The sequence below is a fragment of the Neomonachus schauinslandi genome, chromosome 3, assembly GCF_002201575.2.
Source record: "Neomonachus schauinslandi chromosome 3, ASM220157v2, whole genome shotgun sequence".
Classification (NCBI taxonomy): Eukaryota; Metazoa; Chordata; class Mammalia; order Carnivora; family Phocidae; genus Neomonachus; species Neomonachus schauinslandi.
In genome coordinates this window covers 127,552,490-127,569,695 of record NC_058405.1, presented here as the reverse complement: position 1 = coordinate 127,569,695, position 17,206 = coordinate 127,552,490, and the positions used below count along the sequence as shown (strand labels likewise).

General features: G+C 34.3%; 1 protein-coding gene across 8 annotated transcripts in view; it reads right to left on the bottom strand.

Moving 5' to 3' along the window:
• Positions 1 to 17,206, bottom strand: part of LOC110592182 (sodium channel protein type 2 subunit alpha) — an 82,644-nt gene that overhangs the window by 22,063 nt on the left and 43,375 nt on the right. For all 8 annotated transcript variants that reach the window (XM_021703133.1, XM_021703136.1, XM_044913665.1 and 5 more), the window contains 2 exons: positions 13,434 to 13,913; positions 2,619 to 2,739 (listed from right to left, as the gene is read on the bottom strand). In XM_021703133.1, coding sequence (XP_021558808.1) covers positions 2,619 to 2,739; positions 13,434 to 13,913 — 601 coding nt within the window. The remainder of the gene's footprint in view (positions 1 to 2,618; positions 2,740 to 13,433; positions 13,914 to 17,206) is intronic.

Sequence of the window (17,206 nt, the reverse complement as noted above, 5' to 3'; positions counted from 1 at the left end):
ACTGCATAGATATTTATCAGATGCTACTTTATAATGTCAGTTGGAGAGATCATATCCTTTGTTTCATGAAAATTTAACGATGTGCTATAAAATGTTATTAGCTTCTCATCTAAGAAATAAATAGCATTGTATTTGTTGTTTCTTTGAGGGCAAGATCTTTTTCATATTCCTGTTTCCCAAAAGATCAAGAAGATTTATATGCCCTGAAAATATTCATTGTATTAAATTAAATGGAACTAAATTTAGGGTTTTTTTTTTTCCTCTAGAGAGGGTATGAGATGAAAAAACAGTTTAACAGAAAAAGACCAATTTTAGCAGGAATGATGAATGCCAAATTTGAGACATTAGTTTATTTCTGAGAAGAAAGGAAGAAAATGGGATAAGGAAGGGGAACAAAATGGGCCTAAATTCTATCTGTTTTATCTTAAATAAAAAGTCTGATGCAAATATGACAAAAGTATTCAAATTGTTAAAGTTGGTTGGTGGGCATCTACATATTATTCATTATTATTTTCTATAATGTTAAGTTATTCTATCCTACAGAGAATATATTCTAAAATATTTCATACTTAAGTGGTTTTTTAAACTTTACAAAAGACAAATGTTGATAGTACCATAATTATTATTGCATAATTACTTATTATTTCCTTATTATTGCAGTATTCATGAATCTATTGTGACCCTAAAGATAAGCTAATTGTCTGATAAGCTAAGAGTAAAAACTAATACCACAGAAATTATTTTTGTGATATACCACTTGAATGTTTTGGGAAGTCATATATTTTTTCATAATCAAGTAACTGCACTGGAATGTATGAAGACTTTTTGAAGAAAATAGCAAAGAGTGACTTCCGTCATAACTTATGCTGAACAAATAGCTCTCCCTCTGAAATTATTTAAAAATTCACAATTAATATTTAAGTATTTATTTTCACCAATGCATTAAAGTCCAAAATCAACAAGTATATGCAACATAATCTTATGTAACAACCTTGAAAGAATCCATTGACGTCAATTGTGATTTCTAACATCTGTGTAATTACATATTCTAAAATTTGCTTGAATTTTAAATTAAAACAGCTTTAGTGTTCTTAATGTAAACATGCATAACCCAAATGAAACACTTTTAGAATTAGTTGTAATAAAATTGCATTACTAGTAACAATTTGAGACAGTCACTATCTTTATTTTTAATTTTTTAAGGATTTATTTATTCATTTTAGAGAGGGGGAAGGGGTAGAGGGAGACAGGGAGAGAAACCCAAGCAGACTCCCCGCTGAGTGCGGAGCCTAATGCTGGGTTTGATCTCACGACCCTGAGATCATGACCTGAACCAAAATCAAGAGTCGGTTGCTTAGGGCAGTGAGCCACCCAGGCAGCCCTGAGGCATGTCACTTAAGCAAAAAAAATAGATAATAGATAAGCAATTTTTGCTTAAGCAATTGCTATATAGTACTGATTTGAGACCAAGACATGATATGCATTATTAAACAGCTGTTAACTAAAAAAATGAGTTAAATGTGAAGTGATATCCAGGGTTTTAGAGAAATGTTCCTGTACCTACAATAGGGATTTATATAAGAAATGAAGAGAATTTCTTATCTTGTGGGAAGAAATTGTACTAAATTTTTCTGTCTCTTTGATCATTAGTGGTGCATTCCCACACAGTCTGGATTGGCCAGGTGACTTTGCTTTGGTGAACAGGACAGGAGCAAACCTGGCAGAAGAGGAGGCTTGGCAGTTAGGCTTCCTCTCCTGCTCCTGTGCCTTCACCCCACGAACATACTTGCTCACTGTGCGGAGGACAAGATTAAGAGTGGAGAGGAGTTGAGTCAGCCCAAGAGTCCATGCGAAACCTCAGGCTTGGAAGAGAGCCTATCCGAGATCAGCAAAACCATCTAGCTGGCCATGGACTTGTGAGCAAAAATATACGTTTTTTTGCTATATGCTAAGAAGTTCTGGGTTGTTAGATATACAGTATTATTGTTCAAGAGATAACTGATCCATACCTCAAATTACATAATTTTAGCTTTCTTCAGAAAATCCTCTTGGTAAAAAAAAAAAAGAAAGAAAATCCTCTTGGTATTATTGCCCTGATGGCATGGTGTCCCATATTAAAAACTCATAGTATATTTTGGCATTTCATTATCTATTATCTATTATCATTCAGAACAAGTAAAAAAATTAATCTTGACAGATACAAATAACCATTACTCATGGACAGTTTTAAATGTACACTTATCATTTACTCCCCATTGTAAGCTGACAAAACAGTAAACAATAAATTACCTCTTGGACCTTAAATTTTTTCTTCCTTTCTTTTTTTTAAAGCTAACGAGAGATAGGTTTGGATTTGTCATTCTCTCTGATTCGATATTCTAGGAGGCCACTAAAACACCCATATAGTTAGCAGCATTTCTTAGTTGAACAGTATGCACAAAAATAGGAATGTCTGATCACATAAATCTTATCTTCTAAAAAATTATCTTTGTTTTGATACAGAAAAAAACAAAAACCAAACAAATAAACGAATGGTCACTAGATAGAGATGATTAGAGGATGGGGAAAGAGATAGGTAAGAGGGGTCCAGTGAGCTCACATGCACTGTTCCCACTTACCTTCCGTGAAACAGGCTTCAGGTTCAAGGGATTCTTCGGGTTCTACCTCAGGTTGCTCTCCCTCAGCGGGAGCTCCTATATCAACTGTGCTGCCTTCGGATGAACTAGTTGCATTTAGCTTCTGAAAATCAATTCCACAGAAAATCTTTTAAAATATTTTCTTTATAATATAAAAATTCAAAAGGCGTGCCCTCAAGTCTTCTGTATGCATTTCCTTGAGCTGTAATTCAAGAGTATCTTAAACATAATGCCAGTCCGCTTAGGAGAGGTGGGGGTCACAAGATTAGATGCAGTGCCACAGCGTATTTTTTTCTTTAAAAATATGGTGCTAACAACTTAAATAATTTTTGATTAAGCCCATGTATAGAGATTCTGAAATAAAATCCTGAAGAGAGCTTTGTAAGCTGCCAGAGTCATATGGTCATCTGTGATCTTGCTTTTGCAAATTAGCTTGCAAATGGTATAGTTTGTTTTATTCTAAAATTGTGACCCAACCAACGAAAGCTGCACAAGTGTATTTTCATGTCAAATGCAGAAAAGATTGATCCAATGCACATAAACAGCAACAATCTAAATTTATCCACTTTTCATTGACATGAAAACATATACCACTAGTTGTTATTAAATATATTCTAAAGTTTTCTAATTCAGAAAAGAGCAGCACATTGTTAGCTTTATAGCAAGAGCTGGTATTTTGCATTCTCTTTGGCCAATGCACCCCTGTGTTTCATTGTGCATTTGGAAACTACTTGTTACTCTGGCACTCTTACCTGTCCTGTTAATATGGGGAGAAGTGAATCTTTGGCAGTCACTTTGGTTTCCTTTAGGCTACATCAAATACCACCAAAAGAAAAATAATAAAGTTGTTTTGAACCTTGACATACAACAAACTTTAGCCAGGTCAGGGTGTTAAAGGGATCAGCTAAAAATAAAGGGATCCAAGTCTTTAGCCTGGTCTTAAAATGCTGCAGGAATGACACAGGGCCAGGTATGAGTGCCACATGGAATCAGAGTAGTTTGGGCCACAGCATTCCCGGGCCTGTTACAATGTTATTACCATTAGTGCATAACATTAGGAAATGGCTGAGCTGATAAGAGCTACTTTATAAAGGGGATGAGGTAAGCACATGATAAAATGCACACTGAAGTATGTTGAACTATTACAAAGTGGATATTGTAGTCAGTACTAGAAACACTCTCATATTTGAGCTAAGGATTACATGGATCTGCTCTGGGAAGCTGGTTCCTTTATTTTATGAAAATCATTTTCTTTATTTAAAATATTTACTTGGCATAGTGATGCTGATGAAGTAAAACTATTTATATATGATAACTATGAGACTGAAAATGCTTTTGTCTCATGTAATTTAACAATATCAGTGATAGAAGCATAAATATTAGATATGTCTATCTTCTTAGAACCAGTTTCAGGACTATTTTTTAATTTGACTGAAACAGTTAAATCAAGGATTATATATTATAAAATGCTTGAAGTTTGTTGAATTCTTCTCCTGCTCACCAGGTGTATCACAATAGTAGACAGATAATCACGATATCTTTGTCCTTAAAATTTAAATATATTTAGTTTTAAGATGAAATGTCAAAGTGGGAATATTTATTACACATATTTTAATTTTTCAGACTTCTAATTTCTTATCCTTTGTCTTTTGGTTAGACCCTTTGATAATATAGCTGTGTTTAGGTACACGTAATTGACTAAGATATGACCAAATTATCCTCTCATTCTAATTCATCTGACTCTAATAAAATTGTTACATATTAGGGAGCTGAAGATACTGATCTTTTCATTTGCAGGATGTTGAAACATGGCAATCGGAAAAACTGAAGCTTAGTCATACCTAATCTAACTGCAGACAGCCCACAATAAGAAATGGAACACATTCCTTTTAGGAAAAAAGGGTAACACTGTAAACAGAGACTGGGGGAAGACTTAGGGGTGAACCCAAGGAAAAAATGAGGCTCCATATTCAGAGTACTCCATATGCTCAGGCTGGCATTAGTGAATGATTGCATTACAGCCTATCAGGCTGGGTATGTCACAGGTACTCAATAAATATTGTTTAAAAATAATGAATGAATGATTTCTCCATAACAAAATGAAGGTTAGTTCTTGACACTGATGGGGAGAAGTCATCAGAGAACAAATTCCAGTGAATCTTGGTTTGAAATGTTCCAGAGGATCCCTGTAACGTCAACTATCACACCTTTCATTTGGTGCAGCTCCTTAATACTAACATAGAAGTAATGTCTTTTTATTGAAGCCAAATATTTGTGTATTTAAAGGTCAGGTTACTACTTTTTTATAAGTGCAACATGAAACTATTTTGTCTCTAGAAGACGTATAGCACAAGACTTAATCTTTTGAGGCAAAGATACTACTTTTGCCATCTCTGTGTCCCTAGTACCTATCACCAATGTTTGTGTTTAATAGATGTTTGTCAAGTAAATGAATAAATGACCAGTGCATGGACTCTTTTATTCTGCCAGTAACTACTTCTGACACCGCCTATCAAATACTTTTACATTCAAGGGAATACAAATAATATCCCCACTTAGGTGCAGAGTAACACAAATCCTTGAAGATTCTGAATTGTATAAATAATGGCCAACAACTTTTAGAATTAGGAGTGTTGTCTCAACATCAGGTTCTCAATTATTCAGACCTAAAATCAGTCTACAACGAAAACTGTAGTTTAACTCTGGAGTTAGTAAACTAACACTGAATCATCCTGACAGTGTTTTCTTTCTTTTCACTCTTTATAGTTAGATCTGCAGTCCCATTGGTGAATCGAATCTTTTTAAGGAGAAGCAATCTCCTCCTTCTCCATCTTCCCTCTGATATGGAACAGCAACCAATCTGGTGTCTATTTAGAGAAGGAAATGTGGCTTTAAATACCTTGTCATAAGTGATAGTGAGTCAGTAACTGGACTCTAGATCTTCTGTACCCTATTTTACCAGAACTTCCTAGAGAATTTTTTGATGATTCATAAGTAAAACCAACCTTTATCAGTATAAAATATTTAGTAGACGTGGTATGTAGTTAAATGTTGTAGGTTCAAGATAGTGCTTGTGATATTATTGATTCCCATGTTTTGTGACAATGAACTTAGTATTAGTTCAATTTATATTCATATTCCTATATGTATTAATGTAGAGTAGAACTAAATATTCATTGGAATATTAAATGAACAAAAAGTAAACAATAACCGAGATGTAGGCAAGAAACTGTGATTTATAAAATCTTTCTTGATAACATCAACCCAATGACTTCCTTAAAATTACATAAGAGGCAAATATCATAATATAAAATATGTCAAGTAAAAGTTAGAATGTGTAAAGAATCCATAAAAATCAAAGGAATCTAGTTAAGACTATAATACTCCAGCTTCAGATATGGTCATAATTATAATAAATCCTATCGTACAAATTCACCAAATAGAACTGTCAAGTATACATCATTATATGGAACTTTTAGACTCATGTACTTGAAGAATTTTCAACTAAAAGTTGCTTGCAAATGCTCCAAACTAGGCATGATCCACTGCAAAATACCACATGAGTAAGAGACCAAAATATGAATTGGCTAGAAATAGAACCAATTCTATACTTTCAAGTTCTACACTTGGCAAGTTTTATATTTCCCTTTGGTAAAATTTAAATGTTTAGGTTCCCTTTTTATTTTTTGTGCTTATTTATTAGGAAATAAATGAGCTAAATGATATTGTTAGAGTACCCTTGCCTAGTTAAATTTTAACAAAATATGATGTATTCTAATATCAGGATAGTAAAGAGATCAAACAGGAATAGCCAATTGTTACTTGCTATGAATAGCACTGGCAATAATTTATTTTCAGGTGGAATATTACATGAACATTTGTTTTAATGAAAATCTCATACTATAGGACTCTTCCTATTGAAAATCTGCTGGATTCTTATTGGAATATTAAATGCTAATATTTGCTAAATGATCTAATAAATAAATATCAAGGCACATAATATTTCATTTTGTATTTTTAAACATTCTATCTCTTTTACTTTTCATGTCATTGATATATTACTATTAAACACTGACATGCCAAACTAATAGTCGTTCTTTCAGAAAGTAAAAGTATTTTTTAAAATAATTAATCACAGCAGGAAAAGGGAGAGAAAGCATCATTTGCTATTTTTTTTCATAGGCACACTTGTTTTTCATTATAAAACTGAGATACATTTTTACGGGAAATATAATTATTACAAAGATTGCATATAATATTATAAAGATTTTATATAATTTAGAAAAGAGGTATATTCTACTCTGATTCAATAAAAGGAGCTGGGATTTTAAAGAATGAAATAGCTTCAAATATAGATTAAATCAAATATTTCATATCTAAATATTTTGACCCCCAAGAATGGCAATCCTTTGTTCCACATGGATCTTAATTCAAATTTATATTTAAGGAGCTCTGGATTATTTTCCATGAAAAATCTTAACACTAGAACAATGAAAGTTATAATCTTGCTTGCTTTGGGATAAGCTTAAGGCCAAAGTGGCACATTAACACCAGAAAGGGATTGTTGGTGTTACGGTCTTAATAAGGAAGATGGCAAAATCAAACATATGACAAAAAGTATCATTGGTATTATACTACATTACCCAGAAATCATTTCTGTCTTTATAACGGATACATTACACAATTTTCAAACCATAAATTGGATTTGAAGTATCCATGTTGGTCCAGCAAAAGTAAGCCTTATATCATGTTGGCCTACTCCTCAGCAGATAGATAGTGACCCAAAGACACACGTGTTTAGTCCATTTTGTTCTTACATGAAGGATATTAAGAGCTTTTTTTCTCCCTTAATCACTATCCTACTGGAAAACTTTCCTTCAAGGACTAAACATTCTCCAGGATAAAATAATAAGTGGGTTCTCACTGAATCCTTCCCACCAAAACCTTCTCTTACATCTTTTCCCCTCTTCCACCCCTTGTACTGGATTTAGTATACTCTTTTATGGAGCAGACAATGTTTCCTGAGGGAGGATAAGAGACATATTCAAGGACATTGAAAACTGTAATAATGTAAGAGTTAAGAATAATCAAGTCAGTTTAAACCAGTTTCTGCTTAGTTGGTGTTTCACCATATGTACTCCAGTAAATCTCCAAAATAAACTGCTAGGTAATATATCTATCTGATTATCACTTTCTTGGTATACCTGTTTATTCAAGAACTTGGAATATGGGATTCTCAGGAAATAAGGAAATGAACCTTCCCTTTTTCCAAGAAACTGGGAAAAACAAGGTATTATCCTAAGGAGTCAAGTCCCACACTTTTCTGAAGAATTAATAAATTATAGGGAAAAAATTCTCTCTAGTCCTTGTGGGTATACGTATATCTGTGTTTCATTGTGAACGCTTATATACCTTGGGTCCTATTTTATGTCATTCTTCAATATACAAGGCATTATCTTTCAAAAGTCTAGAGTGCCAGGACTGAATATTTTGTTCCAAAGTATAAAAGAATACTATAAGAATGACATAATCATTGCTCCTTTCCAGAGAGCCAAATATGCTTATATTGGGGTTGTTTTACAGTTTTAATGGCAGAAGAGGAAACTGCACTTAAGTGACAAAGTATTTAATTAACATTTCTTAAGAAAATAATTAAATCGCACCGAGCAATTTGGTTAACATATTTGAGTACAAAACTATGATTTCAACATTAGGAAATGCAAAGTCCACCAAATGGACCCCAAAGTGGGTTACACTCATTGCCATGATCAATGACAAGGGAGGTCCTTTCATTGAAAAACACTAAAGGACCTCACAAGGATTCTCTTCCTATATAGGACTTTGTAGTGCATGACATATTTAAATAATATTCTTCAGGAGAAAGTTTTCCAGCAGGTCTGGATGAAACAAGGAAAAACAAAACCACAAAGGACAGAGGAGCAACCAAGTAAAGAAGGTGGATTCCAGATCTATTTTCAGAATGCATATCCCACCTAAAAGACCATTATCTTATTTTTTTGGTGTACAAAAAGCATTTTTTCCCCCTTTTCTTTCAGTCTTAGGAGTTTTAGGGGTAGATATCAACAGAATTTCCAAGGTAATCATATTCCAAATGTAAAATACTTTTGGTCAATTGCTGAATAAAGCAATGTCATTTTCTCTGTAATGAAGCAGATTAAAAATTGTACCCACACTGCTAGCAGCCAAAATATAAACATTCCAATTCATTTACATTATTATCACATCAAAATACCCTTTAGGCAGTTTGCACATGAATAAGGAATTACTTTGGTTTGCAGAATACCCTTCAGACAAACTTAATATAAGACAGTGAACAAAAAATTACCAATAAAGTACACCCATTGGGGTTATATTAAAAAAAAAAGGGGGGTGAGAAAGCTTTTCTGCAAGTTTTTCAAAGAGCACCTACATTTCTTCTTTAAGCCCTTAGCATGTTCAAAACTCTGCAGCATTAAATGGAAATTAAATAATCCATAAAGGCATGCACTTTTATTTTTCAATGAATATAATTTCTATTAAAATCTATGTAAGAAGATTAGCAACTAAATCATTGTTTTAAAAAGTTAGGGTTGCCAGACTTGCCTGACCATGCTTTATATGACTCAGCATAAGAGCAGCTGTGCATATTTTTATTTTACTGCCAATGGATGGGCAAGGAATGTAGCTGAGTAACATGCAGGCCAGTCAAAATTCATTTAGAAACTGATTATATTTATATATGTACAACTTGCTTGGGTAACCTGGGTAAAAGTGGTGGCACGAGCCTCTGGCTGGTTAAAAAACACCAGAGCTGCACTCTTGATGGCTCCAGCTTGATTTTACCCCTGTGAGAAGTAAGAACGGTAAGCAGTGAAGGTCACCATATTGTACTAGTAAATTTCACTTTGAAAAATAATCATTCAAGCATGGCTTCAACATTATTAAAACTCTAAAAGAGAAATCAATCATTCAAAATCGCAAACTATGAAAGGAATTACATTAAATATAGTCAAATAATGTTGAGTTAAAGCATACATGATTATAACACGGTAAACTCTAGAGAATCCATAGAAAGGTATCAAAGAATCACACAACTTTGTCAAAGACATAGAGGATTTAGTTCAAACACCCAAACAACCTCCGAGTCCACTTGGTTAGTCTGTCCTATAAAAAGGGATTTTCAGGCATTCCGAAATTTTTAAAGTGCCATATTTTTTCCTTTAATTAAAAAAATTATTTAGAAAAGAATATCAATAACCTTCACACCATTTCTTACTACTCTACATGTAATATTTAACAGCACACCCCATCCCACCATTTAAAAAAATGAACAGAGGGGCGCCTGGGTGGCTCAGTCGTTAAGCGTCTGCCTTCGGCTCAGGTCGTGATCTCAGGGTCCTGGGATCGAGCCCCGCATCGGGCTCCCTGCTCTGCGGGAGGCCTGCTTCTCCCCCTCCCCCTCCCCCTACTTGTGTTCCCTCTCTTGCTGTGTCTCTCTCTGTCAAATAAATAAATAAAATCTTTAAAAAAAAAAAAATAAATAAAAAAATAAAAAAAATAAAAAAAATAAAAAAATGAACAGACAAAAATAACTAGAAGACAGAACACTAAACAGATATTTCAGGTAGGAATATTTGGAACTCTTGGATAATTCTCTCAAATCTCTTTTGTTTTCTCGTATAGAGCTACTAGGTAAAACACCAAATGATTAAAACCTGCACACTTCTCTTCCTAGACTTTTGCCCTAATTTTTTATGAGTTTATATTTAGGAAGTTTGATATAAAGATATACTTGAAAATTTCTCCAAATAATAAGTTTTAGCAACCAGGTAACAATCTCTATGGTGAGAACGAATCAAAAGGACTCCACAGCCAAAGCAATAAAATAATTCTATTTCCAAAGGGCAGATCAGTTCTTTGCCTCCAATTCCAAAGTAATGACTTCACATATGTTATTTCGGAGTACTTAATTGAAACACAAAACAAATGAAAAAGCTTAATGGTAACTGGAAAGAGAGTCTGGATTTTCCTACTATAAGCCCCACCTGACTGGACATTTCTCCTGTGTCAAACATAATGATTTGAGGTGAGGCAAAAATACATGCAGTTTTGGAGAAGCCTGAGGCTTTAAAATTTCTGAAAATTAAAAAGACTGGATGCCAAGTTAACTACATCTCAAAAGATACTCAAACTTAGCCAAAGGTTTAAACTGACTGATGGCTTTAATGTTTGATTCTTCATAATTTATTCTTGGTTTATATGAAATACTCTAAAATTAAACATACATAAAAAGAAAAATTGAAAAAAAAAGAAAAATTGGCTTCCCTTACAGTAAATATTTGCTATTTGGTATAATGTCAGGATAACAAGAGGGGAATATATAGTAAAATTTAATGACCCACTTCTATTTTCTAAATGCTGGCTTCAATTTCTAGTAATATACAATAAGAACAATTAGGCCCCACCCTTTCCTTCAGCATAGCCCAACCAACTACGCTTATCCAAAATTTTATTAACCATATATTAAGATATTATTAAATTTTAAAATAATGGCCTTATTAGTAAACATTTGAGTTCAACTAGTTACAGCAATTCGTTGCCTCAGGCTATAAAGTTTTATAATTTTCCCCTTGAATCACATCACTTATTTTGTGAAACTAATAACTATGGCCTTATTATTTACCCGTTAATTTTATTTTATTTTATTTTATTTTTTAAAAGATTTTATTTATTTATTCATGAGAGACAGGGAGAGAGAGGCAGAGGCAGAGGGAGAAGCAGGCTCCCTGCTGAGCAGGGAGCCGGATGCGGGACTTGATCCCAGGACCCTGGGATCATGACCTGAGCCGAAAGCAGACGCTTAACCGTCTGAGCCACCCAGGCACCCTTACCCGTTAATTTTAATACCTCTATTTAAACTTTCTCTGGGGTGCCTGAGTGGCTCAGTCAGTTAAGCGACTGCCTTCGGCTCAGGTCATGATCCCAGGGTCCTGGGATCGAGCCCCGCATCGGGCTCCCTGCTCAGCAGGGAGTCTGCTTCTCCTTCTCCCCCTGCTCATGCTCTTTCTCATTCACTCTCTCTCTTTCAAATAAATAAAATATGTTGTTTTTTTTTTTTTAAAGAAGATAGCAGGAGGGGAAGAATGAAGGGGAGGAAATCGGAGGGGGAGACGAACCATGAGAGACTATGGACTCTGAAAAACAAACTGAGGATTCTAGAGGGGAGGGGGGTGGGAGGATGGGTTAGCCAGGTGGTGGGTATTAAAGAGGGCACGTTCTGCATGGAGCACTGGGTGTTATGCACAATGAATCATGGAACACTACATCAAAAACTAATGAGGTAATGTATGGTGATTATAACATAATAAAAAAACATAAATAAATAAATAAACTTTCTCTGGATTTCATGTTTAACATCTACTTCTACCTAATCACAGAATTAACAATACTTATCTTAAAACAAGAAAGAATGAAAAATAGCATATTCTTCAGTAATTTTAGGTAATCAGCATGGGAATACTGACTGAAACAGCTAAGGTTTCCTTCATAGAAATATATTTTTGTTCATAATTTTATTAACTAATGTCCAATTTTTGTGACTGTTACACTACTTAAATTTTATCCTTCAGTGCCTCAAGCTCCCCAGTCCTCTGTCTTTCTTAGAATGAAAATAGTATTGGAGGTCTTTCTCTTCCTGTCAACCAATTCAAATGACAAGAAAGGATGAATCTTTGCCTTTGGCTGTTATTTTTATTTGCTTATGCAAGCTTTAATCACTGGGAATTCTGTTTTCATTTTTGTATGGTTAAACAATTAAACACTAAGGGTTTAAATTCTTTCTTCTCTTTATCCCCAACTCTGTGCTTATTAACCTAGAAACAAATTAAAAGCATACTGTGGTACTCATACTTTTCTAGTAAATCAAAGAATACTTTAAACTGCCGAGACTGGTACTGCAGTTGATAAACTCAGAATTTTACATATTCTAACATATCATGACTTGTTGTTTGTGTAGACAGCATGCTCTGGGCTCAGTAGGGTTACACATTTTCAGCATGAGTCATTACTACCTTCATTTCCTTAAAAAAATTATTTACTTCAGAAACATGAAACTATATGTAAACACCAAGCCAAGATCCCAATCAGATTTTTCATGAATAAAAATGCCTGTGCAAACTAAATAAGATCACATTTTATGAAGTATTTCATAAAAGCCAAGTGAGAGGGGCGCCTGGGTGGCTCAGTCGTTAAGCGTCTGCCTTCGGCTCAGGTCATGATCCCAGGGTCCTGGGATCGAGCTCCGCATCGGGCTCCCTGCTTGGCGGAAAGCCTGCTTCTCCCTCTCCCACTCCCCCTGCTTGTGTTCCCTCTCTTGCTATGTCTCTGTCTGTCAAATAAATAAATAAAATCTTAAAAAAAAAAAAAGCCAGGTGAGAATTGGAACTGCCCTCTCACCAAGTATTTTTCTAGTACATAAAAAAAACCACCATTGTGGGAGAATTAAAAGGAAGAAAATGAACAAACTGAGGCATTTTCACAAATCTCGTTATTTTCAGATAATTAAATTCATATTAATCTGAATATTAATATTATCAATAAATCAAAATGGCGAATATTTGAAAAAACAAGTCAGCATACCAAATTCATCTGTCGTCAACTTATCTATCACCAATTTTGCCATGGAAAGTGTGTCAATAGATACTTTCTATTTTCTTACAGAGATAAAACATAACTTTAATGTGGACTCCTAGTTTAAAGCATACGTGATGTCAAAATATCTTATTTAAAAATTCCTACCTCTTTGCTTTCCTCCATATCTGACTCGCTGCTAAATTCTTCAGTGTTTAAATTTTCAAAGTCAGACTCTCCGACAGCAATTGGTACAGTCACAGTGAGGCTGGGGTTGTTGATGAATGACATGTAATCGCTTTCATCCACAACGTATTTTTCCACACTGCTGCCTATGCCACTGGTGGTCCCATTCCCATCTTTGAGATAATTGAGATCTTTGCCTATTTCTATAGTGGTGTGGTTGGAAATACAGCTGTCTTTTTTGTTATTCAGATCTTCAAGAGGTTTAATTTCATCTAAGGCTTTCTGCTTTCTAACAAAGGCTTTCTGAATAAATTCACGTAGTTTTCTTTTAACATAATCGATTCCCTTCTGCATTCTTCCCACGGCAATCTGGAGATTGTTCATTTCATTATCATCATCGGTGGCGGCGAGGTTGTCGGAACTGAACGAACTCAGGAGCAAGGCCAGGAAGAGGTTCAGAACCTACACATAGTAGGAAAATAGGTGATGAAAATGGTGAGCTCTGTGAATTGTGTAAGACTGATGAATCACAGACCTGTACCTCTAAAACAAATAATACATTGTATGTTAAAAAAAAAAAAGAAGAAGAAGATAGCAGGAAGGGAAAAATGAAGGGGGGGAAATCGGAGGGGGAGACGAACCATGAGAGACAATGGACTCTGAGAAACAAACTGAGGGTCCTAGAGGGGAGGGGAGTGGGGGGATGGGTCAGCCTGGTGATGGGTATTAAAGAGGGCACGTATTGAATGGAGCACTGGGTGTTATACACAAACAATGAATCATGGAACACTACATCAAAAACTAATGATGTAATGTATGGAGATTAACATAACATAATAAAAAAAATAATTCCACTATCAATATATACATCTATTAAAAAATAAAATGTTAAAAACAAAACATGGACTTGTATATGCTATGACTGTCTTGGTCTTAATTCAATAAAAACATAGATATCCACTCAAAAAAAAAAAAAAAAAAATATTGTGTTGTTTCAGTTGCTGTTAAGTATAAATTTTCCAAGATTGCTCTTATACCTCATTTTTTTACCAACAGATATTCCTTTTAGTTTGTGATAAACTATCCTGAAAAAAAGTCAATGAAATAAATACCTGTCCAATATCAAATAATACTATTAACACTATTTCCTTTTTAGTCATTACAAAAGTACTGAAACCCCTATTATGTGAAACTTCTAAATTAAGTTCAGTTCCAAAAGAGAAATCTTAGTTATCTAGATAACTATAACAGTGAACAAAGAAAAAAAAAATTATTTGGGATGCTATGTATTTTCCCCATGTAACCTGGATTTTCCAGGACACTGATAATTTATTTTAACTTTATTCCTAAAACCAAAGATAATTCTAATACATTTAAACATGATTTTGTTTTTATGTATTTGTACCAATTTTTGCACCAGACAACTTAACCAAATTAGAAAAAAAAAATACCTATTGTTAGATCAAAAGTCACAGTTTTTGGTTCAGAAAATCATGGCCACTAGATCTATACAATGGCAGGAAATATCTATAAAAAATGGTTATTATACAATAACCATGATGTTAATATTGAGTTAAAGACTGTGGAATCAAGATACTGCCATGGACAAAAATCACTAATTAGTCTCTAACTTGAGTCTCCAAAAATAGGCCCCACTGGTATGAGTGAGTGAAAAGATTAGTGACAATAAACCCACTGTATGTACTCAAAAGATGTAATTTATTAATGAATTGGGTACTCAGATGGGCACAAGACCAAGTTGTATAATTTTTTTTCAGGATTTGATTGATAATTTTATGAGTCTCTGATTATTGAAGCATATAAAATGACAGAAGGATATAGTACTAAAGGGAGCCAAAGGCAAAATGTAAGTAATAAAAAAGACGAATCCTAGAAAAGACTTTAAGTAAAACTCCAATGAAAAAGATGCTGCATTCTTGCTACATTCCTATCTTTCCAATAAGCTAATAAGGCCTAAAGCTCCTTTGTTTAGCCAGTTACAAGTTAGTCTAACAAATGGTAATAGGAAATGTAAAAATGTGTAAGATCCAGTAAGGACTTCACATAATCTGTGAGTCTATATTGACATTTCTCAATTGCTATACCATGGCTGCTGGTATTCATACTAAGCCTTACTCCTTTACCAATAAAATCATATTTTATTGTGATTTGCCTTTGAATTTATTATTTGGATGAAAAATAGATGAAAAGAAAAAATTAAATGCTACATTTTGTTGTTTATCCATAATGAAACTGAATTTTGGTGTCATAATTGTTTTCTAGATTTGATTTCTGAAGGTTATTAATGAACTGTCTTTGTCTATTAGGAAATTTTTCTTGATATGTATCGATCGACCCTCCCAGAGTGAGATACAACTTATATTTCCTCTTCGAAGTGCTGAGGCAAGGACTCTATTTGTAAGTGTGTCATTTACTGTTATAGCTGTATGGCCCGCTCCCCTTTCTTGTTAGAATGAGTGTGGGGCAGTCTGTGGCCCCGCCTCTGTCTCGTCTGTGGACCAGTCATGGCAGTGATTACTGACACTTCTTGTGGTGGAGCACCGTAAGAAGTTTGTGGGAGTTCAAAAGGGGTTATGTCAGCTTGCCTTTGGGGGACCTTTCTCTCTTCAGTGAGGATGAAAAAGAAAAATTATAGGAGGCAGTGCACAAAGTTCATTCCGCCTTGTTTAAGCAAATGTAATATGAACACATTTCCTTACTGGTGGTAAAAATGACAGATATTATTACTACCTTAGCTACTCCAGAAATACATCCAGGATATCCCAAAAGGGGGAACTTTTAAGCTGATAGTCAAAAAAGAAAGGAGAGCCTTTAATTTTTTCCTTAAAGGTACGGAATTTCAATGTATGCATGTAGAAGGAAAGGATTATTTTACAGACTATATCTCTTTAATCATATATAGTAATCCAAATTTTTTAAAAAAGAGTTTATTTATTTATTTGAGAGGGAGAGGGAGCGCACAAGAAGGGGGATGGGCAGAAAGAGAGGGAGAAGTAGACTCCCCGCTGACCAGGGAGCCTGCCGTGGGGCTCCATCCCAGGACCCTGGGATCATGACCTGAGCCGAATGCAGACACTTAACCAACTGAGCCACACAAGTATCCCTATAGTAATCCAAATTTATATGTCCAAATGTCATCCATAGGTACCGATGCTTCTGAAATTCTCCTTTCAATTTGAATCTTCTGTATAATTACATGTCAGATTTGTCTTATTTCTGTAAATTAATAGATTATATGGGATATGTTGAATTTCTTTCTCTTTAAATCCATTCTGCATTTTCCACTTGCTCATTGTTAGCTTCCTAATAAAAAGCCATCTGTAGCTCTGAATTGCCTACAAAAAAATCCAATTTTGTTATGCACAATTGGCCTTTTCATAAATTAAACTCTACACAGTCTAGGCCTACATTTAACTTTCTACTACTCCGACTATGGATTCCCTGCTGCAGTTTGATCTGTTCATTCATTGTTGTCATAAAGGATTCTGTTCTTTGCCTTTTTTTCTTTTCTTCCAATATATGACAAATATATATATATATATGAAATCAAACCAAATCTATAATACAAGCCTATGACTTTTTGTTTCTGTCCTGGGTAACCCCAGGACTATCTCTTCCTGTTCTACGCAATCCTGTACTTCCCTGAAATCAAGCAAATTGTATTGGGGTTTGCGGTGGCTATAAAATATATCTACAAATTATTTGTTACTCCTCCATTCAAAAGTTAAAGCCTA